We start from the raw sequence: 25,939 nt of genomic DNA on the forward strand, positions 1-25,939 counted from the left end.
TAATTTTGAAACACATGGGTGCGTGTTCCCACAAAAACACAAAAAGCCTGATGTGTTGATTAATGAAGAGCAGGAGTTAAAGCAAGTGTTCATTTGTGCTACCGCGGATCAAAATCCCACTTTTTCAAGTAATCAAATTGCTGAGGTAACAGATTCTTCATCTAGCACGGTTAAAAGAGTCCTTAAAAAGAATGGATACCGATCGTATAAAGCGCGCAAAACTCAAGAAATTTTCCATGAAGACCAATTTCGGCGTATGGCGTTTTGTGAATCTGTAATGGAAAAGGCCAATTTAGATGAAAACTTTATTCGGCGTATAGTTTTCACCGACGAATTAAGTTTTCATTTATTGAGTCGTCATAACCCTACACAAGTACGATATTGGTCTGTGGAAAATCTGCACAAATATTTTGAGGTACGCACGCAATATCCTCAAAAGCTAAATGTTTGGGGTGGTTTTGTAGGGGAGCATATGATTGGTCCATTTTTTATAGAGGGTAATTTAACTGTTGCAAAGTATTTGGACTTGTTACAACAGCAGATTGTGCTTAGAATTCGTGAGTTATTGGGAGAAAGATTCCACAATGTCTGGTTTCAACAAGACGGTTGCCCTGCCGTTCAAGCCCGTATTGTTCAAGAATATTTGAACAATACTTTTCCCAACCGTTCAATTAGTGGATATGGAACTATTTTGTGGCCCGCTAGATCACCAGATCTTTCTCCCAATGATTTCTTTTTGTGGGGTTATGTAAAATCCAAAGTGTATGGTCATAATAGAGCTAATAATCTGGATGAGCAAAAATAATAAAAAAAAAATTCAAAAATTTTCAAGTAAAAATAAGAGAGGCTTTCCAAACTATTAGCCCTAATATGTTAGCCAATGTCAGACGGGGATTTTACGACCGTCTAGGCTTCTGTCTAGCACAAGAAGCTGGTCTTTTTGAACACTTGTTATAACTTTTTTTTATTTAGAGTAATATTTTAGTTTTTTTTATTTCATGATAATATGGCAACATAGGTAGTAGCTTAAATTTACATAAAAGAAAATCCAGAAAAGACCCAGTGGTTCTCAAAATTTTAGAAAAAAAATATTTTTTGGAAATTTTCAAAGTAAAATAACTCGGTTATTTTGGACTTATTTGAAAAACGGTAAAGAGAAAAAATGTTTCTTTTGACCAGATCTATCACCCCTTAAAATATTTGCACTTATTTCTGGGACACCCTGTATATTGAATAATTGAGGAGACAGTATGCACCCCTGCCTAACACTACAGATGGGCTGGAATTCTACTTTTGGTATATATAGAACGATTCTGGATCAATGAAATCAAATGAAGAGGTACGTTCATTTCTTTAAGAACCATCCATAGTGTTGACCATTTGACTTTGTCAAAAGCTTTTCGATAGTCTATGATAGAAATATAGAGCGGATTGTTAAATTCTCGGGCCTTTTCGATAATTTGACGGACATTCAAAATTTGTTCACGTGGTCCTCGACCTTTTGACTCTGGAGGGATTTGTGGTTGAATATACGGTTTTAGCCTTTGGTTAATGATATGAAGAAGAATCTTACTGGCATGTGAAATTAGTGCGATGGTACGAAAGTGGTCGCATTTGGCTGCAGATCCTTTTTTGTGGATGGTTATTATGGAACAATCGGTCCAATCTGATGGCCATTGTTGAGTATGCCATAACTTGTTACATAACTTGCGCAAGATGTCCACACCAAAATCTTCCAACGCTTGGAGCATTTCTGCCCTTGTTGTGTTCTATGTTGAATGTCCCTGTTAGATGTTCCTTCTAGAAATATGTATTATTATTAATTTCCAAAATATCCATGAGGTTGAAAACATTTATAGTATTACAACTTATTATGGCATTACTAGTGAAAATTCTATTGAATTATATTCATTTCGTCAATATATTTTTTTCTTTATAAAATATTGGATATTATACATATATTCTAGTTGTGCTCTATATTTAACGCCAGATTTATTACTGCATGCAGAAAGAATTTTCCGTAAAAAAACCTGGAGTTTATTATTAGAACATACATTAAGACGGGTTTTATAAATATCTACTTTTTTTCTTAATTTATTATTTCTTCTAAAAACAATAACGTTGTTAATAGAAGACTCAACGCTGTCTGACTGCTTCATTAATTTATTTTGTTTAGAACGTGGTTACTCGATATGTTTTCTTTCTTTTATTTTTAGATCAGATGTAGGATTATAAGAAAAATTGTATAAGTATACCAAAGGTATTATTGGTGTTGATGTGCTAATCATTGTTTACAAATAAAAAAATGCCTTAAATTTATCAAATGCCTTAAATTTATCAAACAATTGACACCTCGGGCAAATCATATATAAAAGATACCAATTAAACTTTTAGTTACGTAATCGAGGACGCGATTTTTAAATTCATTGTTGCCAACCATGGACATATTCGGCGCCGGACTGACTAACTGTAATATTTGAGGGGTAGTTTCATCTCGTCGAAATTTGACTTTCGAAAAATCCGTTTGCCAAAAATAAGCTTTTTACGTCAAGTAGTTTAAGCAGAATCGTGGTTAAGAAATTACCCAACTTTTTGGAACACCCTGTATGATTTTTTAAAAAATTTCAAAATATGTAAAAAAAAACAAATAAATTATGCTTGTCCAAGCGTTTTCCCGAAATATTAACCGTTTTTTAAATAACAAATATAGTAATATTTGAGGGGCGTTTTCACCCTCTTGGAATTTGAGATTCGAGAAACCTCTCCTTATCGAACCTCTACACCCCACAGTCAATCCGTTTGCTAAAAATCAGCTTTAAACGTCAAGTAGTTTAAGCAGAATCGTGATTACTCAATGGTCATATTTTATGAAACACCTTGTATAAATTTATAAAAAATTTTAAAATATGTAAAACAACAAAATAAAATATACGTGTTTAAGAGTTTTTCCGAAAAACTCACCGGTTTTTAAATAAAAAAATATTTTAATATTTGAGGGATAGTTTCACCCCCTTAGAATTCGAGTTTCGAAAAATCCCTTCTTATCGAACCTCTACACCCTAAAGTCAATCTGTTTTCCAAAAATATGCTTTTTACGTCAGGCGCTTTAAGCAGGATTGTGATTAATCATTGACCAGATTTTTCGAAACACCCTGTATACATTTTTAAAAAATCTTAAAATATGTAAAAAACAAAATAAAATATACGTGTTTAAGCGTTTTTTCGGAAACTTGACCGTTTTTTAAATAAAAAATATTGTAATATTTGAGGGGTGGTTTCAACCTCTTGGAACTGGAATTTCGAAAAATCCCTTCTTATCGAACCTCTACACCCTAGAATCAACCTGTATGCCAAAATTAAGCTTCTTACGTTGAGTGGTTTGAGCAGGATCGTGATTAATCAGTATGTCAGTCATTTAAGGATTTTATATATTAGTATAGATTTATTTTTGTTTCGTGAAATATTTTGATTAAGAGAAAATATGTAAAAGTGGGCAACGCTGTGCCTGTGAAGCTTAATGACGTGCCTAAAAGTTTATTTGGTATGAACTATAGATTAACATTACTGTACCAAACGAAGGTATCCAAGATATACAAACCAAATGTAAACAGAAAAATTTTAAGTTCAGTTATTAACGAAAATCATATAGTCTCGGATAGTCTATCGAATTAGAAAATCATATAGTCTCGATATAGACCCGGATAGTCTTTTTTATTATTAATTTTTTGAGAAAAATGCATTCTTCATGAGAAGTTTTTGCTTGTTCTAAAATGGTTAATCCCGTTTAGACTTTTCCAAATTTCCATACCAGATTTTTTCGATAACCAAATTAAACTGAATTCTCACTTTTTTTCTTTCATTTTCATTTGTCAATTTCCAAACCAATTTTGCGGAAATCGGAATCATTTACTATGTTCTTTTTGAAATTGTGAGAACGAATGCATTTCCATTCGCACTTTCCGTCCAAACGGATGCACTTTTAGGGACTGCAGTTTCAAAAAATACGGGCAGTGCGGAGAAATTATGAGACAACTTTATATGGAACACGGAAGTGAACTAAAAGAGCTATTCAGAACGAAAAAATTCAGTTAATGAGAAATAATGTCAATGGTTTTGTAGCTGGTCCTTTTTTTGCTCTTGTTCACTAATTTATAATAAAGTGAAACAAATAATTTCTTATGATGATTATATTTCGTCCTATTGCTGCCAAAAGTCACTAACTAACATTTTTCCGAACAACCAAATTCAATCACTAAATATGTTTTGAAGCGGAGAATCGATTGCAAAAGTCATTAACTACGATTTCTGGCTATTTATGTTTTATTTTAATACCGAATAGTTACTAATTATAACATCTTTATGCAATGCAATTCATTTTTAGACGCATTTTTCTCGGAAGTAATAAAAAGTAAGTTAGTGATTTTTGGCAGCAATGGGACGATTTCAAAAATCATGGAGTATAAAGAGACATAGGTATTAAGATTAATATTAATATTTTCTTGCAAGTAAGCTCAATTCGTGTAATGAGTGTGGTTTGAGTTCGAAGGGTGGATCCTAACTTTTACGCACCCGGTATGTGCGTCGCAAAAGTGGCTCATACCTATAACTTTTTTATTTTTTCAGATAAAAAAAGGAGAGTTGGTATGTTAGTATATGACATAAATTAGGATTGATTGGCATATTCAATTGTTTTTGGTCACTTCCTGTTTCACCGGAAATGACTACAACTTTTGATTTTTAAATGGCACCCTCGGAATTTTCTCACTTTTTTCGATAGAAAATGAAATTCTGAATAGAATGACATATCATATGTCAACTTTTGACATTCTCGCTTAATAAAAAATTGTATTTTAAAATACAATCTAGAGTGCCATGGCTATGTTAAAAACACCAATTCTTAATCAAGGAGCCTTGGAAAAATAGATTTGATCGTCTAATGTTTTTTTCGAGGCACAGAAAATGCTCAAATCGTATTTTTAATCATATCTCAATTTTTTCAAATGGAACGAGGGTGGCTCATTAGCATATTTGGAAAAAGCATTTTTGACGAATAATTTGATACCACACACTTGGTATTTCGAGTCAAATTTTCGTGACGAACCGCAAGTTATAATTTCAAATAAACCATATGCGAAAATGTCAAAAGTTGACATATAGTATGTCATTCAATTCAGAGTGTTATTTTCTATCGAATAAAGTGAAAAAATACCAAGGGTGCCATTTAAAAATTAAAAGTTGTAGTCATTTCCGGTGAAACAGAAAGTGACGGAAAACAATTGAATACGTCAATCAGTCCTAATTTATGTCACATACTAACATACCAAATCTCGTTTTTTTAACTGAAAAAATAAAAAAGTTATAGGGGTGAGCGACTTTTGAGACGCACCCGGTATATATTTCAATATTTTTATTTTATATTTTTTTACTGGTTTTAACAAAGATCAACAGAAACTGTAAAGATCAACAGAAACTGTAACATATAAATTTATGATTAATTTAAAAAAAATAAAACATTCCCAAATTTATTATTTCGATGTAACGCGCTTTCGGGTAGTAAAAAATAATTAAAAAAAATCGAACTAGGCGTTATGTTGTGTTGTGACAATTTCAAATGTTAATAAAATTGCCGAAAAAATATTAACGCGTAAATGAGAGCTTAATTAGGGCTTTGATGAGTGCAATAACATTCAATAACTCAACTTTCTCGGATATTCAACTCTCCCGAAACAACATTTTATAGCTTCATAGTTTCTCACACCGATTTGATCAAAAGCAAAAATGGATTCAAACAGTTCGACGAAACAAGTGAGTAAATAAAGTGCTCGTTACATTATTAAAAATATTAAAAAGACATACTATAGTTATAGCTGTTCTTGAGATATAAATGATTTAGCTATCTCTTTGTTTTATTTATTTAGATTTTACTATTGCTCACATTTCAGATAAATTTTTAACCAAAACGATTATAATTAATTTTTTTTTCTGGTTGTTTCATTTGACTGGACTTTCCAGTTAATGGGAATATTAAAAAAATAAACACGACTTGATTTGACTTGATAGTGAAATAGAAAAAAATCTAAAAATAAACTTATTGAAAGATTTTAACAGTTTACTTCTAGAGTCAAAAAAAACACCAAAATGAAAACGTTTTATTTTTCTATATAATATTTTCCTTTCAGAGAAAATGGCATGAAAAACCTCCCTTTTTGTATTTCGCTTATTTCATATTGTTATCAAAAATAAAAACATAGAAATTCAATTGGCGCGCCAGCTGAATAAAAATGGGCCTTATCAAAGCAAAAAAACATGTATGCTTTATGCATTTTGGCTTTTATTTAAATTAAAATACCGAAAAAAAGAGTCTGTTATGTTTCTAATCTTGAAAAGGAACAAAATATGAAAAATAAGGCCAAGGAATAACAAACAAGGCTTAGTACGGTTTCCCCAATTTCTCAACTGCTTTTGGAGTTATTTTAGGCAATACCTAACTTACATCAGTAAATAAGGTATAGGATGATATAGATCATACCAAATAAACGTTTAGTCACGTGATTATACAGGGTGAGTTTCCTACGATGTTCTCTATGGGTATCTCGGAAACTACTGGAGATAGAGAGGCGGTTAAATAATGAAAGGATTGTAGTTTTGTGGGGTCATAAATATTCGCCTTTCAGATTTTTGAAAAAGTTCATGGCTTACTAGATATTTCGAAAAAAACAAATTTTGGCAATTTTAAAATTTTTCTCTAATTTCATTATAATCTATTTTAGACAAAAAGTTTTCAGATAAAAGTTGCAGATAATCATACCCCTAATGAGTTTGTGTTCTCCGATTTTTTCTAAAGCCTGTCATTTTTGACATATTATGACATAAACATATGTTTTTTTTTTAATGGAAACTATAGTTGGCCATGACTTCATAAAAAGCGCCATTTTTTAAGCTTTTCAGCGATACAAGTTATAATATGTTTTTTTTTTCGAAAAATTACTGAGTTATAGCCAATTCTTATCTTTCTTGACTAATTTCACTTAGTTGGCATGGTATTCTAATTTTGTTATGATTACTTATAAAAAGACAAAAAATATTATGAAATGGTTCTTTACAATTTACCTTACACAAATTAAAACTTAAAAAATAATATCACTACATAGGTACACTTTAAGTTATTTTAGAAAATGTTCAAAAATCCGCCATTGTTTTGAGTACATAAATGCAACTTTTTAAAACTGAATTATCAGCTATTCTCACAGCACGACCAGTCGACTTAATTAAACTTCTGCCGTAACGCCTCTTCGTGTGCCTCTCTTAATTCATAAGTTCTTTTGTAAACTTTGTTAACCAAGATTACAGTTGAGGGTTGGAACTTTTGGTGTTACACAGCAAAATAAAAACACTAAATCACCACAATACACCAAAACACTTATTACTTTTACACTGGACGCCCCTTTCGCTTACCATGTTAGCATCATCAGCAGATTATTATAAACTTCTACCAAGCTGTATGATGCATTTGACTTGGAGGCGGGTGTGCGCCTGGGATGCATTTTATCTCCCTTACTCTTCAATATATGTGGCGAATCTATAATGAGGGAAGTTATGGAAGACTACAACGGCGGTATCACTATAGGCGGTAAACAAATAACAAATTTAAGGTACGCAGATGATACACTTATACTCGCATCCTCCTCTAACGAATTAAAATCCATTATGCATAAATTAGAGCTGGTCAGAGGAGATATGGGCTGGAGCGAGAGATATGGGTTAAAACTAAATAAAAGAAAGACAAAATTGTAGATGAATATATATATATATATATATATATATATATATATATATATATATATATATATATATATATATATATATATATATATATATATATATATATACCGTATAATCGAGAAAAAACTGCGTCAGCGATGGCTATGGAATGAAGATCGCTGTCATTTTATATGTAAATTTATATGGGAAATGTCATTGATGTTCATTTCCCAGCCAACTGGACGCCGTTTTTTTTCGATCATACGGTATTTATATATATATATATATATATATATATATATATATATATATATATATATATATATATATATATATATATATATATATATATCTCGGCTCCTTGATATCAAATAACACAAACAAGATAATGAACAAAGAACAACAAATAAAGGAGGATGTGACGCAGAAATCAAGAGAAAACTGTGTATAGCACGTAATTCCATAACCAAACTCAATAAAATATGGAAAAATTCAGCCATTTCAATTAGCAACAAACACAGACTACTAAGAGCCCTAATTTTCCCCATTGCCACTTATGCCTCAGAGACCTGGACATTGAAGTTGGTAATGAAACGTAAAATCGATGCTTTTAAAATGTGGTGTTAAAGACGGATGCTGCGAATACCGTACACAGCTCACCGTACAAACATTTCAATATTCGAACAACCTAATATCGAATCCAGACTGTCGATATCAATAAATAAATCATACTTAAGATACTTTGGCTACATATCCAGGAACACCAATGGCCTAGAAAAACTAATTGTGGGGGGGAAAGTGAACGGGAAACGTCCTACAGGGAGATCTCCAAACCGTTGGGTGGACCAAATGAAGACGATAATATGTCATAATCTGCACGAGGCCAGTACTGCTGCGCAAGACAGAACAACATGGAGAGACAAAATAAATGCGATATCATAATGTCACCATACTCTTATAGAGTAATAAGAAGGAGGAGCAGGAGGAGACCAAGCTGTAATTGTTGTGGTCCATCTGTTGTCCGTTCTCCTTGCCATTGTCCTGTCCATTGTCATTTAAAGGATTTGACTCTGTGGATGACATCTATTATCTGGGTCTTTTGTCGTATCAACTCTATTCTTTTACGGTCTCTCTTGGTAATTCCCAGCATATTTCGTTCCATTGAGTGTTGTAGGACTAGCAGTTTCCTTATGATGTCCGTTTTAAGGTTGATTCTCACTATACCTTCCGTTTCCATTCCATATCCGTTCCGTTTTTTTTATTGTATTGTCGCTATACCTAAGCTTCCGTTTCTTATCAGTTCCATACTTTTTATTGTACAATTTATATCATTACGAAAGTTCTATTTTAAAAATTTGTATCTTTTGAAAACGGTAATAGATGTTCACTGAGCTGGTACAAATGTAAGAACTTGACAACGCTGTTTCCGATACGCTTCAGTCCTTCCGTTAAAAAAATGTAGGGAAGGAAAGGATATGGAACGGAAGGGAAACGGAACGGATAGTGTGCATTGTCCTATTCATTTACATGATATAATATTTTATGTAAATGGAAGGGAAACGGAAGGCAGCTGATACGGAAGGTATAGTGAGAAAAATTCCAAATTTCCCATGCATAGGTCATGATTGGTCGTAAAAGTAAAAATAAATGAAGAAAATGGAAGAATGGGAATTCTTTGAGTTTTAGTAGTGAATCATTATCTACTACAATCAAAGAATCGTTACAATACGATTTTCAACAACTTAGAATCGGAATTTTATATGTTCTTATGTCGGCTCTCCTAATTCCAAAAACAATAAAACAAACTTTGGCCCTTTCACGTGTTTCGCTTTTTTCGGAAATCTGTAAAACTTTTATAGTCCACGTGGAATATTAAGATAAAAACCTGAAACACATAAGGTTTTATATCGGATTATTCTTACTGCTTCGATCATTTCCAGTTTTAACAACTACTGTAAAACGGTTTGTTTTAATTTTATTGTGTAATTCGGTTATCGTAATAGGGAATTTGACATCAAGTTACATTTTATGAACTAAGTTTAATGGTGGAATCTGATTTCGAAATTGTTAAGAGTTCCATCCCTTCAAATTAGAGGTTATTTTTTATGGCAATTCCAGAAAAATAGTATCATTCTTTATAATTATGTTTTCTGTTTTCAAATCAAGCTATTTTGAAAATTAATTTGTTGTTAATTATTGTATTAACATAAATTCGGCTTGGTTTTGTCTAGCACACTCAGACAAAGGCAAAGAACGCAGCGGAGAGTGCAAGAGCTCTAACAAGACTCATGCCTCGCGATGGTGGCGCCGGCGATTGGGCACGCAGGATGCTGGCAACTGCACACGCGTCTACCGTGCTGTATGCTGCACCCGCATGGGCCGAAACCGCTCTAAATCTGGCAAAGAATGTTGACGCTCTAAACCGGGCACAGAGGACAGTGCTTCTGTATGGTGGCAGGGCAAACAGGACAGTGTCCACAGAAGCACTACAAGTGCTCGCTGGGATAATGCCTCTGGACCTGCAAGCTAGATACAGGAGCGAATCTTATGGGCTAGAGAAAGGTGCTATCAAGGTAAAAAAAGAAAAATTCCTGGAGCTGTGGAACAGAAGATGGCAAAACAGCGATCGGGGCGGCTGGACTCGGCGCTGGATACCAGACCTGAGACCATGGCTACGAAGAGACCATGGGAGACTGACCTACTGCTTGGTGCAGTTTCTGAGTGGACATGGTACGTTGGCTGCCTGCAGGCATCGCATCGGAAAAGCTGCCTCTCCCCACTGCGGAGCTTGTTGCGATGTAGAGGATGCCGGGCACGTACTTCTGGAATGCGACCGACATGCGGCACCAGGTGGATGACACTTCTTATGGGACATGGCTGGGAAACTTAAATGGAAATGACAGTTCATTAAAAATAGTGTTTCCTCCAAGATGCAGAGGCGCAAAATATTAAAACTGTCAATATTAACAATGCAACTGTCAATATCTGACAATTATAAAATTTGATTTTTAACTGTCACTCCAGAGACGCTTTTGTTGTGATTTTACGGTTTGATTTCGTTTTGATTTGTCGAATTATTGTAAAATTAAATTCCTTCAGATTTTTTGCCAGTATTCTGTTTTTGACAATGTTTTTTAAAAATGGTGGGACAATTTGTGTTGTGTAATAACTCTTAATTATTTTTTATCATGGAGTTTAATTGTTGTACACCTGGTTTCCGAAGGATACAATGGTAAGTAAATTAAACATATCTACTTACAGTTATAGATTTTTTAAATTAGTACTGCTAATAAATGCTACTTGCAGAGCAGTTATTTAATTTTTTTTACGGTGCATGTAAGGAATTAAGGACGCGCGTTTTATATTAGCATGATCAGCAGATGATTACATCTGATTTAATTTGTTTTTATTATTTCAGGTCCCAAACGGAAACAAACTGGGAATCTTGCCTACACCAAAATTATATACCTAGCCGTTTCCAATTCACTTCAAAGGGAGGAAAATTATGTAAAACTGCCTGCTATTTGCTGAAAACCGCCAAAGATTAAATTATAACTGTAACAACTTAATATATGCTATTTCTAGTATTTTTAATATATTTTTTAATTAATATCCGACATATAAGAACACTTTGTATGCTTTTAATTCAGTTGATTTATCGTTTATAATATGTTCGACCTAATTAAAAGCACACAAAGTGTTCTTACATGTATGTCTAAATTTATTTTAAATTAACTAAAACAACCCCCCTTCCCCGCACCCCCCTCTTCAATTAGTATTTCTTCCTCCGTCTACAAGAGGCGCCCTTGTATAATAAAATTGAAATGTATTATAAGTTGCCTATCTATTTAATAGTATAAGTCTTTTATCTATGTTATGGGAGAACTGGCAATGGTTGAAAACTTGACTACAAGCGATTTTCTAGGAATCTTCCTTACCGATAAATTATTGACAAGAGTGACAGATAAAACCTTGACGTTCTTTCAGTATTCCAGTTCATCTCTTTTTCTTTCTAAAGTGTGCGTTGAAAGGAGACAAAAACAATTTTTGGTGACCCATAATTTGTTATTCGAACACCACTTTTCTCCTTGTCGGGTCGTTGACGTTGACTTGTCGCCATTTTATTTCTTTTGTTTACACGCTGCATTTTGCTTTGCAAATTTAATACATAAATTATTTAGGCAAATATATAGGTTTTTAATAAAACTCCTCGGACTAACGTGTAGGTAAGTGTTGATAATTTTTTTTTCATCTTAACATGCTCATTGTCGTTCTCCTGATTTTAGGTGACAGAAAAGGATCATCAAATCAAATTGAATTTTATATTTTCCTTCCTATTTATCCTTCCTAAATATCAACGAGATGAGCCATCGGAAGAAAGGGACCATAGTACAAAACAGAAAGGTGATCTTTTTTCTTTCCACTTCGGATATTGAAATTATTATATACTGTAGTCGTGTTCGGCATTATGCTCTGAGAAATATAGATAAACAAAGAACAACAGATATAAAGCATCCCAGAGGAAAAGAGAGGCAATACCTGTATGTACTCTCTCTGATATTTGTGAAAGTTACAGCAAAGTATTGTTGTAAATGTCATCTTTTTGATCGACCTGAAAACTTCGAGCAAAAAGATGACACTTTCAACAATACCCTGACAGATATCAGAGACGATACAGGTTTTTCCTCTCTTTTCCCCTGGAATACTTTTAATTTATTATTCTTTGTTTATCTAGATTTCTCAGAGCACTATGAACGAACTCAGCTTGTATGTTTGAAATAATCGTCCAGTTGGCTTAAAAATGATGATCGAAGACATTTCCCATATAATTTTACTTTCAAAATTATGATATATCTTTTATTTCTAAGCCATCTATGACGCCATTTTTTTCAGTTTTGTTATAATTAATTTTGTCTCTTGATCTACTTGTAACATTATTCTTTTAATTTTATTAATTTATTGTGGTGAAATTAATTTCTGTTGTATATTTGATATTGATATTAAACATATTTTTAAAAAATGGTGTATTTTTTGTGTTTTTGTGTATGTCATAATTAAAAATAAATGAAGAAAAATTTTTTTATTTTTTAAACTTCCCGCCATGCGTGACAATTTAGTCCGTAGTTCCTACAAGCGAAATTGGGCGCTAGTAGCAGTAGACTTTGTCAACAGTGTCAAATTTAAACGTCAATTTCACTTTCCAATATTTAGCAAGGCGCTCGCACTTCTTCTTGTGTATGTGTTTTGTGTGCGGCACTGAGAACTGAGACGGAAGCCATCACAGGACCTCTGACTGAGGGAAGACTCATCACGTTATGCTGCGTGACGAGCATTGCTGGAAGGCTGTTGACCAGCTGTGTCTCGATATTCTTATTGAAGTGGACGAAGTAGTGGCCGCAAGACGTGTTAGATCTGTGTAAATTGTCCTGCACGGGTTCCTGTTAGTGATAATCAATTCTGTGATAATCAAGATTAAAATTAAGAACTAGAGCGATTCAGTATCGACGGAGAGGATGAGTAAAGCAGTAGGAGTGGAGGCTTCCATGCCTCACGGCGTTCTGACATCCACGCCTAACATAGGAGAGGGGTTTAGTGGGTATTATGTTTTAATATCGCATTTTTCGCATCGAACCCCACATTTCGGCGGTAAATCGCTTCCCTCTTCTCTAACAAAAAAATGGTTTATCTGCAAAAATCTGCACTGGTAAGCAGATTTTTTTGTTTATTACATAAAATAAATTCAGAAAAGCCCAACAAATTCCCAAGATTTCAAATCAAATTCAAATGTGTCAATTGAAACGTCAAACAGCACTGTCAAAAATGGAGGTTCATAAATGTCAATTCGGTCTCCATAGACTAATGTCACGTACTAGAGATAGATTGACACTGATATAAAACAAATGGGTCCGTCATTTAGAGCCACCTGGTGATCCGGAAGAAACTAATGGAGAGTTTTGGCATAACATAATTTTAGCCTTCCGTTACTTATTAACGCTAACTAAAAACGGTAACGTTATTCAAGCGCAAAATTATTCCTTGTAAAATATAAAATAATAAATATAGACTTTTTACTACATTTTATGTTTTATTAGATCATTAAGTGTAACATAATTAAAACAAAATTAAAATTATGAATACATACATTTTAAACACCAACAATAGATCACATAGCGCCTATTTTTTTTATTTAACAACCAAATTATAATAGAGTAAAATATTATAGACTACTAATTAAGTGTTACTAAAAATACTATATATTACCAACTATGTACTTACTTATTTATGATTAAATTATTTTTTATTTGGTTCATAAATTTATCATTTCTAAAATGTCAAAATGACTTTAATAAAAAAGTTTAGTATCTAACACGAAAAATGATGATCGACTCTAAATATCAGAAGGTACAAACTAATAAAAAACACAAACTATGAACACAAATCACTGAAATCACTGAACTTTCCGACAAATCAGGAATATCTGAATTAATAATTATTTAAATAATGATTTAAAAATAACTTGACGGATCACCAACATTTTGTCAACTAGACAAAAACTAGACCATAGACAGTAATTAACATAGAGACTGTCATGTCATCTTCATATATAAATTAGAAACCTGTACTTTAATATCTTTTGCGCCGTCTGGCGATGCGGAAGAAACTAAATTTGTAGTTCTATAAAATTACCATTGAGTGTCTAAGCCATGTCGGTCTCTAATGCATGAATACATGGAGACTTGCAATGTACCGAACAATAATAATCCCCACCATGCTATATGGAAGCAAAACCTGGATGCCGTACTGCCGACACATCAACGCATTAAACAAAGTTGCAACAGAGACACGTTAGACAACTCTTAAGAATCAAATGGTTCTACCATGTCTCAAACGTGTCCTTGAAAAAGCTAACGTGCTCGTCCTTGAAAAAGCTAACTGCGAGAGCGTTGCATTTATGATTACGAAATCCCGCTTAAGATGGGCTGGTCACGTATGCAGGATGCAAGAATAGCGTCTACCATAATCTCTTCTTTACTTGACTGGTGCTCATAAGTAAATACAGGGCCATAAGAAAGGAGAAATATTTAAAAAGAAATCGGCGATAACTCGTAAACGAGCTAATCAAAAATATCTAAAGTTATTCTTTTGAATGTGGGTTTTAGTGCTCTTCAATAAACCTAAATAGAATTATTCTCTAAAATAATTAGGGAAGCCAATAATTGACCCCATTAAAATTTACATGGGATTTCCTATGTCCCGTCCGACGATGCAATACCCGGTATGATCTAAGATGAAACTGACAAATACAAGTAGAAAGTTATATGTCGTCATTGCTGCATATTTCATTCGAGAAAATTACACATTCAGTATGAGGCATGTATGTGTATGTTGACACGTAAAATTGAAAATACCAGACTGCTGCAGGGAGGAACTAAAATGATTTTACGACAAGAGATATGAATTCCGACTAGTAAGATGCTAACAATCGGGAGAAATATGTGTGAGCGTTTTGTTTGCTGAACGTGCATATTGCATGGGTTTGTCTATTTTTAATATTTGCGAGACATAATAGCTTTTGAATTTTTACAGAATTAAGCTGGATGGTTGTATAGGAAATTTAAATATTATCTTATACTTTTATTATACAGAGTGAGTTTCCTACGATGTTCTCTATGTGTATCTCGGAAACTACTAGAGATAGAGAGTCGGTTAAATGGGGAAAGAATTGCAGTTTTGTGGGGTCATAAATATGCGCCTTTCGGATTTTTGAAAAAGTTCATGGCTTGATATTTCGAAAAAAAAATCAAATTGTGGCTATTTGAAAAATTGTCCCTAATTCCATTGTAATCTATTTTAGACAAAAAATTTTCAGATAAAAGTTGTAGATAATCACATTCCTTAAAGAGTTCCTGTTCTCCGATTTTTTCTAAAGCCTGTCATTTTTGACATATGAAACAAACATGTTTTTTTTTAAACGGAAACCTTAGTTGGCCACGACTTCATAAAAGCGCCATTTTTTTTTTGCCAGTGAGCTTTTCAGCGGTATACCAACTATAATATTAGATAAAATTATATAAGGATTCTTGCCACTTAACTGCTAATATAGAAATTTAATTCTACGCTGTGTTTGTCATAATGCGGATCAACCTGCTCTCACTACCGGTTTCGGAGCCTTATCTTCCGTTCGGGACTTAATATCTAACCGATACTTTCCGACAAGTCGGAATTAACTATCTCTGCGCTGTGGTTGTCATTTTGTGGATCTCCCAAGCTCACCTGATGATGGAGTAGGGCTCCGAAACCGGTAGTGAGAGCAGGTTGATCCGCATTATGACAAACACAGCGTAGAATTAAATTTCTATATTAGCAGTTAAGTGGCAAGAATCCTTATATAATTTTATTATATACCTCTAGTGCAAGAAATTTGTTTTCTATTTTATAATTTGGCTTGCCTGAAAAAAAGCCTTTTACCATCCTTTTACTATCGATAGTTGCTCCTCGGTGGTACGAAAGTACTACCATTGCACGCAGGCCGCTATCTCCCGTTCGGGACTTAATATCTAACCGATACTTTCCGACAAGTCGGAATTAACTATCTCTGCGCTGTGGTTGTCATTTTGTGGATCTCCCAAGCTCACCTGATGATGGAGTAGGGCTCCGAAACCGGTAGTGAGAGCAGGTTGATCCGCATTATGACAAACACAGCGTAGAATTAAATTTCTATATTAGCAGTTAAGTGGCAAGAATCCTTATATAATTTTATTATATACCTCTACTGCAAGAAATTTGTTTTCTATAATATTAGAGTTATAGTCAATAAATTAAAATAAATAAAAACTGTAAATATTAATTGTTGAAATGAGGAAAAGCGTGTAGGATTTTTGGTTCAGCTTTTCTTGGCCATACAGTTTCGAAGATACGTTGACCGGTGAACGTTACATTTTTTAGAGAACTTGCATCAATAGAGTGGTTCCAAAATGACTTACATTATTACACTCCCCTTCATAATGAAAGGAATGTTAAAAATTATTTATATCATAATTTATTGAAATAGAAAGAGGTGGACCAATTGCATGGGCCTCCTTGATCACCTGACCTATCCATTTTAGATTTTCTTATGCGGTATAGTTAACAACAAGGTTTACTAAAGAACTTATGAATTAAGAGAGGCACTCGAAGAGGCGGTTCAGGGGAAGTTTAATTGAGTCGACCGGTTGTTCTGTGAAAATATGTAGCTAGAAATTTAGTTTAAAAAAGGTGCATTTATGTACTCTAAACAATGGCGGATTTTTTGAACATTTTCTAAAATAACTTAAAGTGTATGTAGTGATATTATTTTTTTTTAAGTTTTAGTTTGTGTAATGTAAATTGTAAAGAGCTGTTTGATAATATATTTTGTCTTTATCAGAACAAAATAAGAACACCATGCCAACTAAGTGAAGTTAGTCAAGAAAAATAAGAATTAGGCTATAACTAATTTTTTGAAAAAAAAACATATTATAGCTATATCGCTGAAAAGCTTAAAAATGGCGCTTTTTATGAAGTCCTGACCAACTATGGTTTCCATTTAAAAAAATATATGTTTGTGTCATGTCAAAAATGACAGGCTTTAGAATAAATCGGAGAACACAAACTCATTTTTCATAAAATTTTTATTACAGTTAAAAAAGTTATCAATAGGGTTACGAAAATATTAGAAGTATTGATACCCATACCGATATTAGATTATAATCATAATACCAGTACACCAATATATTCAGAATCGAATATCGATATTATTAAATCAATCTTTTGGGGGCCAATCTTTTGATGCCGATTTTTTCTGGATCTATCTTGTTATATCCGATGTTGAATCGATTCAAAATATCGATTTATTTTATTTTTGAGGCATCCCTACATCAACTACAAAAGTAGATAGCTGCGGGACTAGAGAGGCAAGCGGGGAACAACACGCCGTAACACACGTCGGTGAGATCTGGGACCGATGAATCGACCATCACACGTGTCATAGCGTGTTATAGCGTCGGATGGCGTCGCGTGTTGCCTAGTGTGCAATACATGTAATTAAATGGAAAAACATACGCACAGATCTTCATGACGTGAGGCAGCATGGCATCACGTGATGGCGTAGCGTATTGGTTAATATGGTCCGGGCTTTAATGATGCTGTTAACTCATATATATCGTAAATATCTATTTTCATTACATGGCCCACATAGAATTAATAAAAACGGGTAATTAGAAATTAACACATCCCTGTATTAAGGCATTTCCTTCCCACACATTTTCTAATAATTTATGTTAGTTGTTCTATACCCTAATTATTTTGTTATTACACACGATATTCGCGTTAAAGGTCTTCACGTTGACCTTCGCAGTAAGGACTTGAAAATCATCCGTTGTGGTCTCTATGTAATTTATTAATGGAGTGTAACAGACTGATTTTAGGATAGTTTAATGGAGCAGAGATAAGATAAAAAGTTAGTTTCAATTTTTTTTCCATAGCAACTGTTAAAATTACCTTATATCTATCAAAAATAGTAGATAAAATAGTACTTTAACCATAATAGGGGTAGATTAAATGATACTTTAACAGCGAGGATATGTTAAAAACTTTATTTCTTCTCGCACGTTTTTTAATTGCTTCCATTTTTGAAAATTTTTGTATTCCTTTTGATAAGTTACCTATTCGGGATTTATATGGAAGTAGTTTGGATATGGCGTTTATCGCCTCAGCTTGAATATCTGTTGGTAATTTACTTATTTCGTTTTGAGCCATTTCTGACTCCAATCATAGACAAACAAATAAAAAGAGACTGGCAAATTAAATGGCAAAGAGAGGGACAACGTTCCCGTAGCGCAACTCAGAACGCAAAATTTCGTTCTATTTATGTTGATCTGCGCATTGCGTCTATTGGGCCCACTATCTCATTCTAATATAACAAGAGAGAAACAAGCAATCATATAAAACGTAATTTCTAAATAGAAATTAGAACAATCGCCTTTCGTTTTCGTCATCATGACAACCAAGATGACAACATCATGACAATTCGTCATGTTTGTTAATTTTTCTTTTGGTGATTTACCTTTTTTTCTAAACTCTCCATTTTATTGACTTATGAATATGGATAGGGAACAAATTCCTTTGTTCCATATAGGTATTTATATTTTACTTATAATTTTCGGTTATACTATTTGTTATTTTATTTATTGCAAGAGCCAGTATCATCTATTTTTTATATGTATTGGTGCCCCCTTTCTCTGATAGATATGTTAAAGACACCCGGTAAAATAAAAGTAAGTAGTTATATTTATCATCTTATTAAGAAAAAAGTAGAAGTAGTAGTGTCAAAAATATTTCGAACCTCTCTTAACATAACATATTAATACAATTAATTTTTTTCATTTTTTGGGTAGTTTTATAGCTGGTTTATAGTAACCAGAAACTTTATTAATATACCTATTTTACTTTTGTTTTAGGATTAAAACTGGTCTTGAAAATGGTTCAGGTTCATGATTCTCGTAAAGTCTTCTTTGCTTGGATATTTACTTTGTTATTGCAATTAGGCAGTTTTTTCGAAAATTAGATTTTTAATGCCCTTTAAAAAAATTGGCCGATCGTTTCCTGCAACATTCAGTTCTTCTGCATTTAAAATTGGTAGGTGGGTGGAACAAACACTGCTATTTTTTGTGATTATATTATAAAAACTTTATTTATTTTTATGTATAAATAAATATGTTTATAAAACAGTACAATTTTTGCTTTTTTTTATAATTTCCCTTATAATAGTAGTACTCTTTCGTTCTGAAAGAAACTGCAAATTTTCACTTAAACTGATTTATTCCCTACACCACGTTCCCTTTACGTGGTATAGGGAATAAATCAGTTTAAGTGAAAATTTTCAGTTTCAGAATGAAAGAATACTACTAATAAAGGCTAATTTAAATTTTCCGCCAGCCAGAATGTGCGATAATGTCTTACGATACGTTTTATACCTATCTCTTTCTTTTTCATATAAAGCACACGTAATAAAGAAAGATAGCAATAAAGACGTACGTCTTGCCATGGTCCTGCTAATTGGTTTCAAAATTGTTATTCTGAGTTGCGCTACGGGAACGCGGTCCCACTCTTTACCATGGGATTTGTCAGTCTCTTTTTATTTGTTTATCTATGCTCCAATTCAATCAGCAATCGACACGAAAGAGAATTAAATAAAATTGACTCAAAACTGACAACTAAAGAGACAGCTTTATTTATTTGTCAAATTACATAGAAAAACTGAAGGTGCACTACCTATACCAGCCACAAGCTGCTTTATAATTAATCATTATTTTAAGTAAAACATTTATATGCAGCTTACATATATTTCGTTTTATTTTTGTTTTTCATCTGCTTTAGTAAAATAAAAGCCTTCAAGAAAAAAGAAAACTGTAAATAATGATGAAATAATAGGCAAGTCTGCTCTGATATTCGAATAACGGAAATCAGAACAGCCTTTTCGAAAAGGAGACTATAAAAAATAATTAAATCTTAAAAACGTTTTAGATAAGATGGGAAAAAATCCAGACATTTAAGCTTCCTTTTTTGTCAAAGAAAATCATTAGAAAAAGGAAGAAGAAGGTAAATATTCAAGGAATATTGATAATTTAGATTTTTTTTTCAATAAGCAGTTCAAAATTTCGTTAATCTGAAACCTTTTTTATAATTTGGTTTTAAATACCCTGTGTATTTCGCCACTGAAGAGAGATCTAAAAAATAAAAAGTCTATTTTATATGTTTGTATTTTCGATAAAATACCATTGGTAATATAGAGGGTTTACGAGTCTCAAATAAGGGCGCAGATATTTTAGGGGTAGTATATTTCGACCCCAGGAACACGTATACGAGGTTTTTTTACACAATTAAGTATGTAATTAATTAATATTTGGGCGGAAATAATGGTGGTATATTTAATTAATGGTATAGTAATATTGTCGTATAGCAAACAGTCGCAATTGGGCTAGTAATATTATCGTCTTTAGCACCTGTACATTTTGTACAGGTGCTAAAGCAATTAAAGTGTTTGGTTTGGTGATTGTCTGACCTGATTCTCCTAAAATATACAGGGTACATTTAAATTAATCAAGTTATTGCCATTTAAAGCCAGAAATGATTTAAAATCAATTTTTAGACACTCCGTATGAAGTAGTATTATTTTTATTATTGCAACACAATAACTAATCAATAAATAAACTTCAGTTAAATATTTAGTATTAAAAACTTTGATATCCTTGCAGAAATGCATCTTTAAAATTTTTACTACAATTTCACAAAATTGAAAATATTTCTAAAACGGTAAGGTTTAAGTGTAACAATCCCTAATCAAATTTACCTTTATTTTAATCGTAGAAACTAAAAATGTAATAATATACAGGGTGTTCTATTTAAAAAAATACAACTTTGATATTTTTTATTTATTTGGGACACTCTGTAAAAATATTTTCAAATGGTAGCCCTAATAGTCCTTCAACGAATCCAAAACTTACAATTTGTAAAAATCTAATCGTTTAGCTACAACACTCCGTTTCGTATGTGGTGAACAACCCCGTATAACTTTTTATTTATTGGTAAAAATATAATTTTATTGTCTTTCAAATATCATATTCTACACAACTACTTTTTTGTTATTTTCTTTATACAATTTGGTATTTTTCCCATAGCTGAAAAACTGTAAGCAATCTTCCCAAAAAGTTTGTTTCCAAATTGATAGATAAGAGAAAAACACAAAACGTTTAACTTTTTTCAACGGAAAATGTCGTATTATCTGCTCCTTACTTTGTTCGCCTTTAAATTAGGCTTAGTGAACAACGTCTTCGTAATTTCTGGCGATTTGTTCCACTGTCACACTCTATTAGTTTCTACTGTTAAGAGCTTTTAGTCTTTTTACTATAGAATAGAAACAATTTTACAAGACCTGGTGCAAAGGTTCGTATACTATAAAGAAAATAGAGATAAAACTCAATAAAATTCACATTTCTATCCGATTTCATCGATCATCTTTTATTTAGGTAGATTTCCACGATTTACAGATTAACAAGATTGACGTTTGTTTGACGCACGAGCAGTTTTCCCACAGAAAATGTCAATTTCTTCAACAGAGTCTTAAAAACCCTTCGTATTCCTTTAACTTCACAAAACATTGTCGTAAAAGTGCTTTACTTTTATGCCTAGGCATTAAAATTGCGCTTTTATATTGTCAATCACGTCGCAAAAATTAATACTTTTGTGACGTTTACTTAATATTTTCGACGTATTTAACACTTGATTAAAATAAATCTTTATTTTTTCAGAAAAATGGCCCCAACAAGATCTCTGCTAATTTGGAATACTCATCTACCGATGAAGCTATCAACTTTTTTACAAATACAACCTCAAGACTGCTTATCCAATCCTAACGAAACTTTCATCTACCTAAATAAGAATTAACAACATAAAGAACATGGGTTCCAACGCGAATAGCCTGGATTACAGTGCAGACCATCAAAAACACATTTATATAATGCCAGTAACGACAACTCAAAGTTCCAGCAACAACTACCTCATCAACGACAGCCTGGACCGTGTCAATTTAACGAATTTAACCAACGAGGAACTCAGTGACTCTATGTACCCTTTAGAATTGGCACTGCCCTTCACCATAGTGTACGCGGTGATTTTTGTGACTGGTGTGGTCGGTAACATTAGCACGTGCTTCGTGATAGCAAAGAATAAGAGTATGCACACTGCTACGAACTATTATCTGTTTAGTTTGGCGGTTTCGGACATGTTGTTGTTGATTTCCGGTCTGCCACCGGAAATGTACAGGATTTGGAGCCCGAACACTTATATTTTCGGACAGATTTTGTGTTCGTTGCAAGGGTTCAGTGCAGAAACGTCAGCGAATGCTACGGTAAGTTTAGACTTAAATCTATTAAATAGTAATAGGAGAAGGAGAAACTGTATTGTTGACCTCGACCTGTCGACAATACATCGACAATGAAATAAATGTCAACAATGTCGAGAATCGTTCATTAGATTCATTAGAACAGGAGTGAATAATTCCCTGATTGATTAACGACTGTAGTTCATATCAAATAAACTTTTAGTCACTTGATTAAGCACACAGTGTTTAGGCCCATGGACAAAAATACGAAAATCCAAATTTTAATTTAAAAAATGGGTTATTTTAGCAGTAAAATATCCGTAGTTATTAAAAAAAGCAAAAAATTACCAGGAATGCTTTCAGGTCACAAAAATATGTGTATATTTATACAAGGTGTCCCAGGGTGTTTCTCATCAGAGATTAACAAATTATACCGTGGGAAAATTTGCGGTGAACATGCAGCTCTAAAAAGGTTTATAAAATATACAGAAAAATTAAAAAAAAAAATGATTTTCAACATCTTTTTTTTGCGAAAAAAAACCCAAAAATCAGATCGAAATATACAATCACTAAAAATATTTGCACTTGTTTAAGACTCACCCTGTATATGTTCCGCATAAACAAAGTAGGCCACGTCCAAATTAGTCTAAGCAACGAAAACGAGACGTTAAACAGCACTCTGAACTGTTGAAGAGAAGAAGTGTATCAGATACTATGGAATTATGCTTAAAATATTCAGGGTGAGTCTTAAATATGTGCAAATATTTTCAGGGCTGGTAGATCTCGATAAAAGAAACATATTTTCTCTTTATCGTTTTTCAAATAAGTCCAAAATAACGGAGTTATTTTACTTTGAAAATTCCACACCTGTAATTTTTAACCAATCAAGACGTGTTTTTTTACAAATCACCATGGCAACGGATAAATTTTAGTGAAATTTTTTTCCTTGTGGGCACCCAACAGTGAATTATACTGGAAATTTTTTGACGTTTACAATCACAGAATATCTTTTTGAAAGTCTGGTTTTTATTTATTTACATGATAATTTTGATACCTTTCAATTACAAAGCTGAGATGTTTTCTATATTCTTTGGACACCTCCTTTCTTCTTAATGGCGAAAATGTAGGACCTGGAAGCGATTTTACTAAATATATACTATTACAGCACAAGACACGCCCCCAAATACGTCATTGGAAAATATAATCTAGCTCAGCACATTCCTCCAAAATCTACACGTTTGCAGCACAACAACGTGGCTGAGTCATACAAATCGGTTGAAATGGAATAAATTGAATTTTAATAGATACTCTTAATTGGAGCTATATCTAATATCTGCAAAATAAAACAGCACAAAGCAACACATAGCAACATCTAATGAATTTTGGAATTAGGAAGATTAGACATGATATTAAGGGACAGGTTGTGTTTTTTTTTCTGGAAGGGCGCCCACTTTGAATTCTCTGTCCCCCCATTTTCGCATTTTGTATCTTTCTTCTACTGCGTGCTGTAGGCTGGACTTTTATTAATTTTCTTTTTCGTTTGATACACTGCTTGCTAGCTAGGAATGAATCCAACTGACTACCTGTGTTAATTCCTCTTAGGCTTCCAACAAACTTTTTTATTAACTCTGTATTACAACTCTCATGTTTTGCTAAATCTGCAATACGGCTAAACTCCCTTTTCAGACTTTCCACTAAATTTTTATGTTCTTCGCTACCTAAAACAAAAAATATTAAGCAAGTAACAATATTATAACTTTTAGATTATCTTACAAGGTTTACTTTCAATATTTTCAACATCAGTTATAGAATCCGATTGGGTTTGATTACTTGCGTTTAAAGTGGTATTGCATTCCCCAAATGCAACCGAATCGTCGTTTTTGATCATGTTTTAAAAAATGAACAGTTTTTTTTACCAGTGGCTAGATAAACAATTATTTGTCGGTCATTTTCCGTTAACTGGGGACTCGATAAAATATTGATGCTAAACGAATTTTCTACAGCACATAAATGTTTGCAAAAGGCCCCTCCTGTTCCACTAGCGCAATTGCATAAGGCGGAATTTGTTAGAACAGTATAATGCATATTTTTGTCTTCAGCTGAAGAAACTAAAAAAGTTTCATTATCTATTTTCTTAACTGTTAGATTTCTAATTTTATCTTTAAATTTTAAGTAGTTTAAATTAATTTTCATTTTTCTGTTGCTAGCAAATGATATCAGACGTCTTTTATGGTAACATTCCAGAATATTGGTTATAAAATCTAATACCACAGCATTAAAGGATTTACATCTTTCCAGTATAATATATTTCAGTACGCTGGTAGATGCTTCAACAAAGTTGTTTGTGTTGTGTCCTTTAGTACACAATGATTTTCTATAAAAGTGACACCACTCGTTCCATCTTTCCCACAAATTTTTAAGATAGTTGATAAAATTTGGGTATTTGCATTTTTCACATAAGGTACCAAATAATTCCTCTGCTTCTTCTTCACTTTGTGCATAAAGTATATAACGGAATTCCATCATAAGTTTTTTTCTTTCTTTAATATCTATGTGATTTTTTGCATCCCACAACCATCTCCACACAGCCTGACACACGTGAAATGAACATAAAATTAAATTTTCCAACGACGTATTGTTGTGCTGCAAACGTTTAGATTTTGGAGGAATGTGCTGAGATAGATTATATTTTCCAATGACGTATTTGGGGGCGTGTCTCGTGCATTTTTTTTTTTTTTTTTGTGCATTTTTGTAATAGTATATATTTAGAAAAATCGCGACCTGGAATGGAGTGAATTAAATGTCTATGTCTAATGAAATATAATATTTAGACACTATTTTATTCACCTTTTTTCCATTTAGTACTTTGAATTTTGAGTAGTTTAGATGAAAATATTCGTGAACAATTCGAAACAAATTTTCTTTCTTCAAGTAGGAGTCATTCCACTATTAATGCGGGTAAATAAGTCATTGCATGATGATTGATCATCACATCAGACAATTTCAGCATAAATTTTTCAAAACTGATATAGTTTTTAGGTTTAGGTGTCACTTAGTTGTCATAGTAACTAAATAATCAAGTCGATAATAAAAAAGTCGAATAATCGTCAAACAAAAATCGAAAAATACAGTTTAATTATTTGATTTTCAAACACAATTTGGTGTGGAATTTTCTTACCGAATACCACACGAGGTCAAATTAAATCCGGAAACTTTTTCGAGCTCATGAATATTTTGAAAATTATCCCGAAGATGAGGGATAATTTGACCCCTAGTGGT

At 32.8% G+C, this 25,939-nt stretch overlaps 1 protein-coding gene across 2 annotated transcripts in view; it reads left to right on the forward strand.

The window, feature by feature from the left end:
- The window catches only part of LOC115882642 (pyrokinin-1 receptor-like), a 248,369-nt gene that overhangs the window by 89,692 nt on the left and 132,738 nt on the right, over positions 1 to 25,939 (forward strand). For both annotated transcript variants that reach the window (XM_030900832.1, XM_030900833.1), the window contains one exon: positions 22,089 to 22,687. In XM_030900832.1, the coding sequence (XP_030756692.1) occupies positions 22,238 to 22,687 (450 nt within the window). In that variant the 5' untranslated portion in view covers positions 22,089 to 22,237. The remainder of the gene's footprint in view (positions 1 to 22,088; positions 22,688 to 25,939) is intronic.

Source organism: Sitophilus oryzae, unplaced genomic scaffold (genome assembly GCF_002938485.1).
Source record: "Sitophilus oryzae breed Bouriz unplaced genomic scaffold, Soryzae_2.0 scaffold_179_pilon_pilon, whole genome shotgun sequence".
NCBI lineage: Eukaryota > Metazoa > Arthropoda > Insecta > Coleoptera > Curculionidae > Sitophilus > Sitophilus oryzae.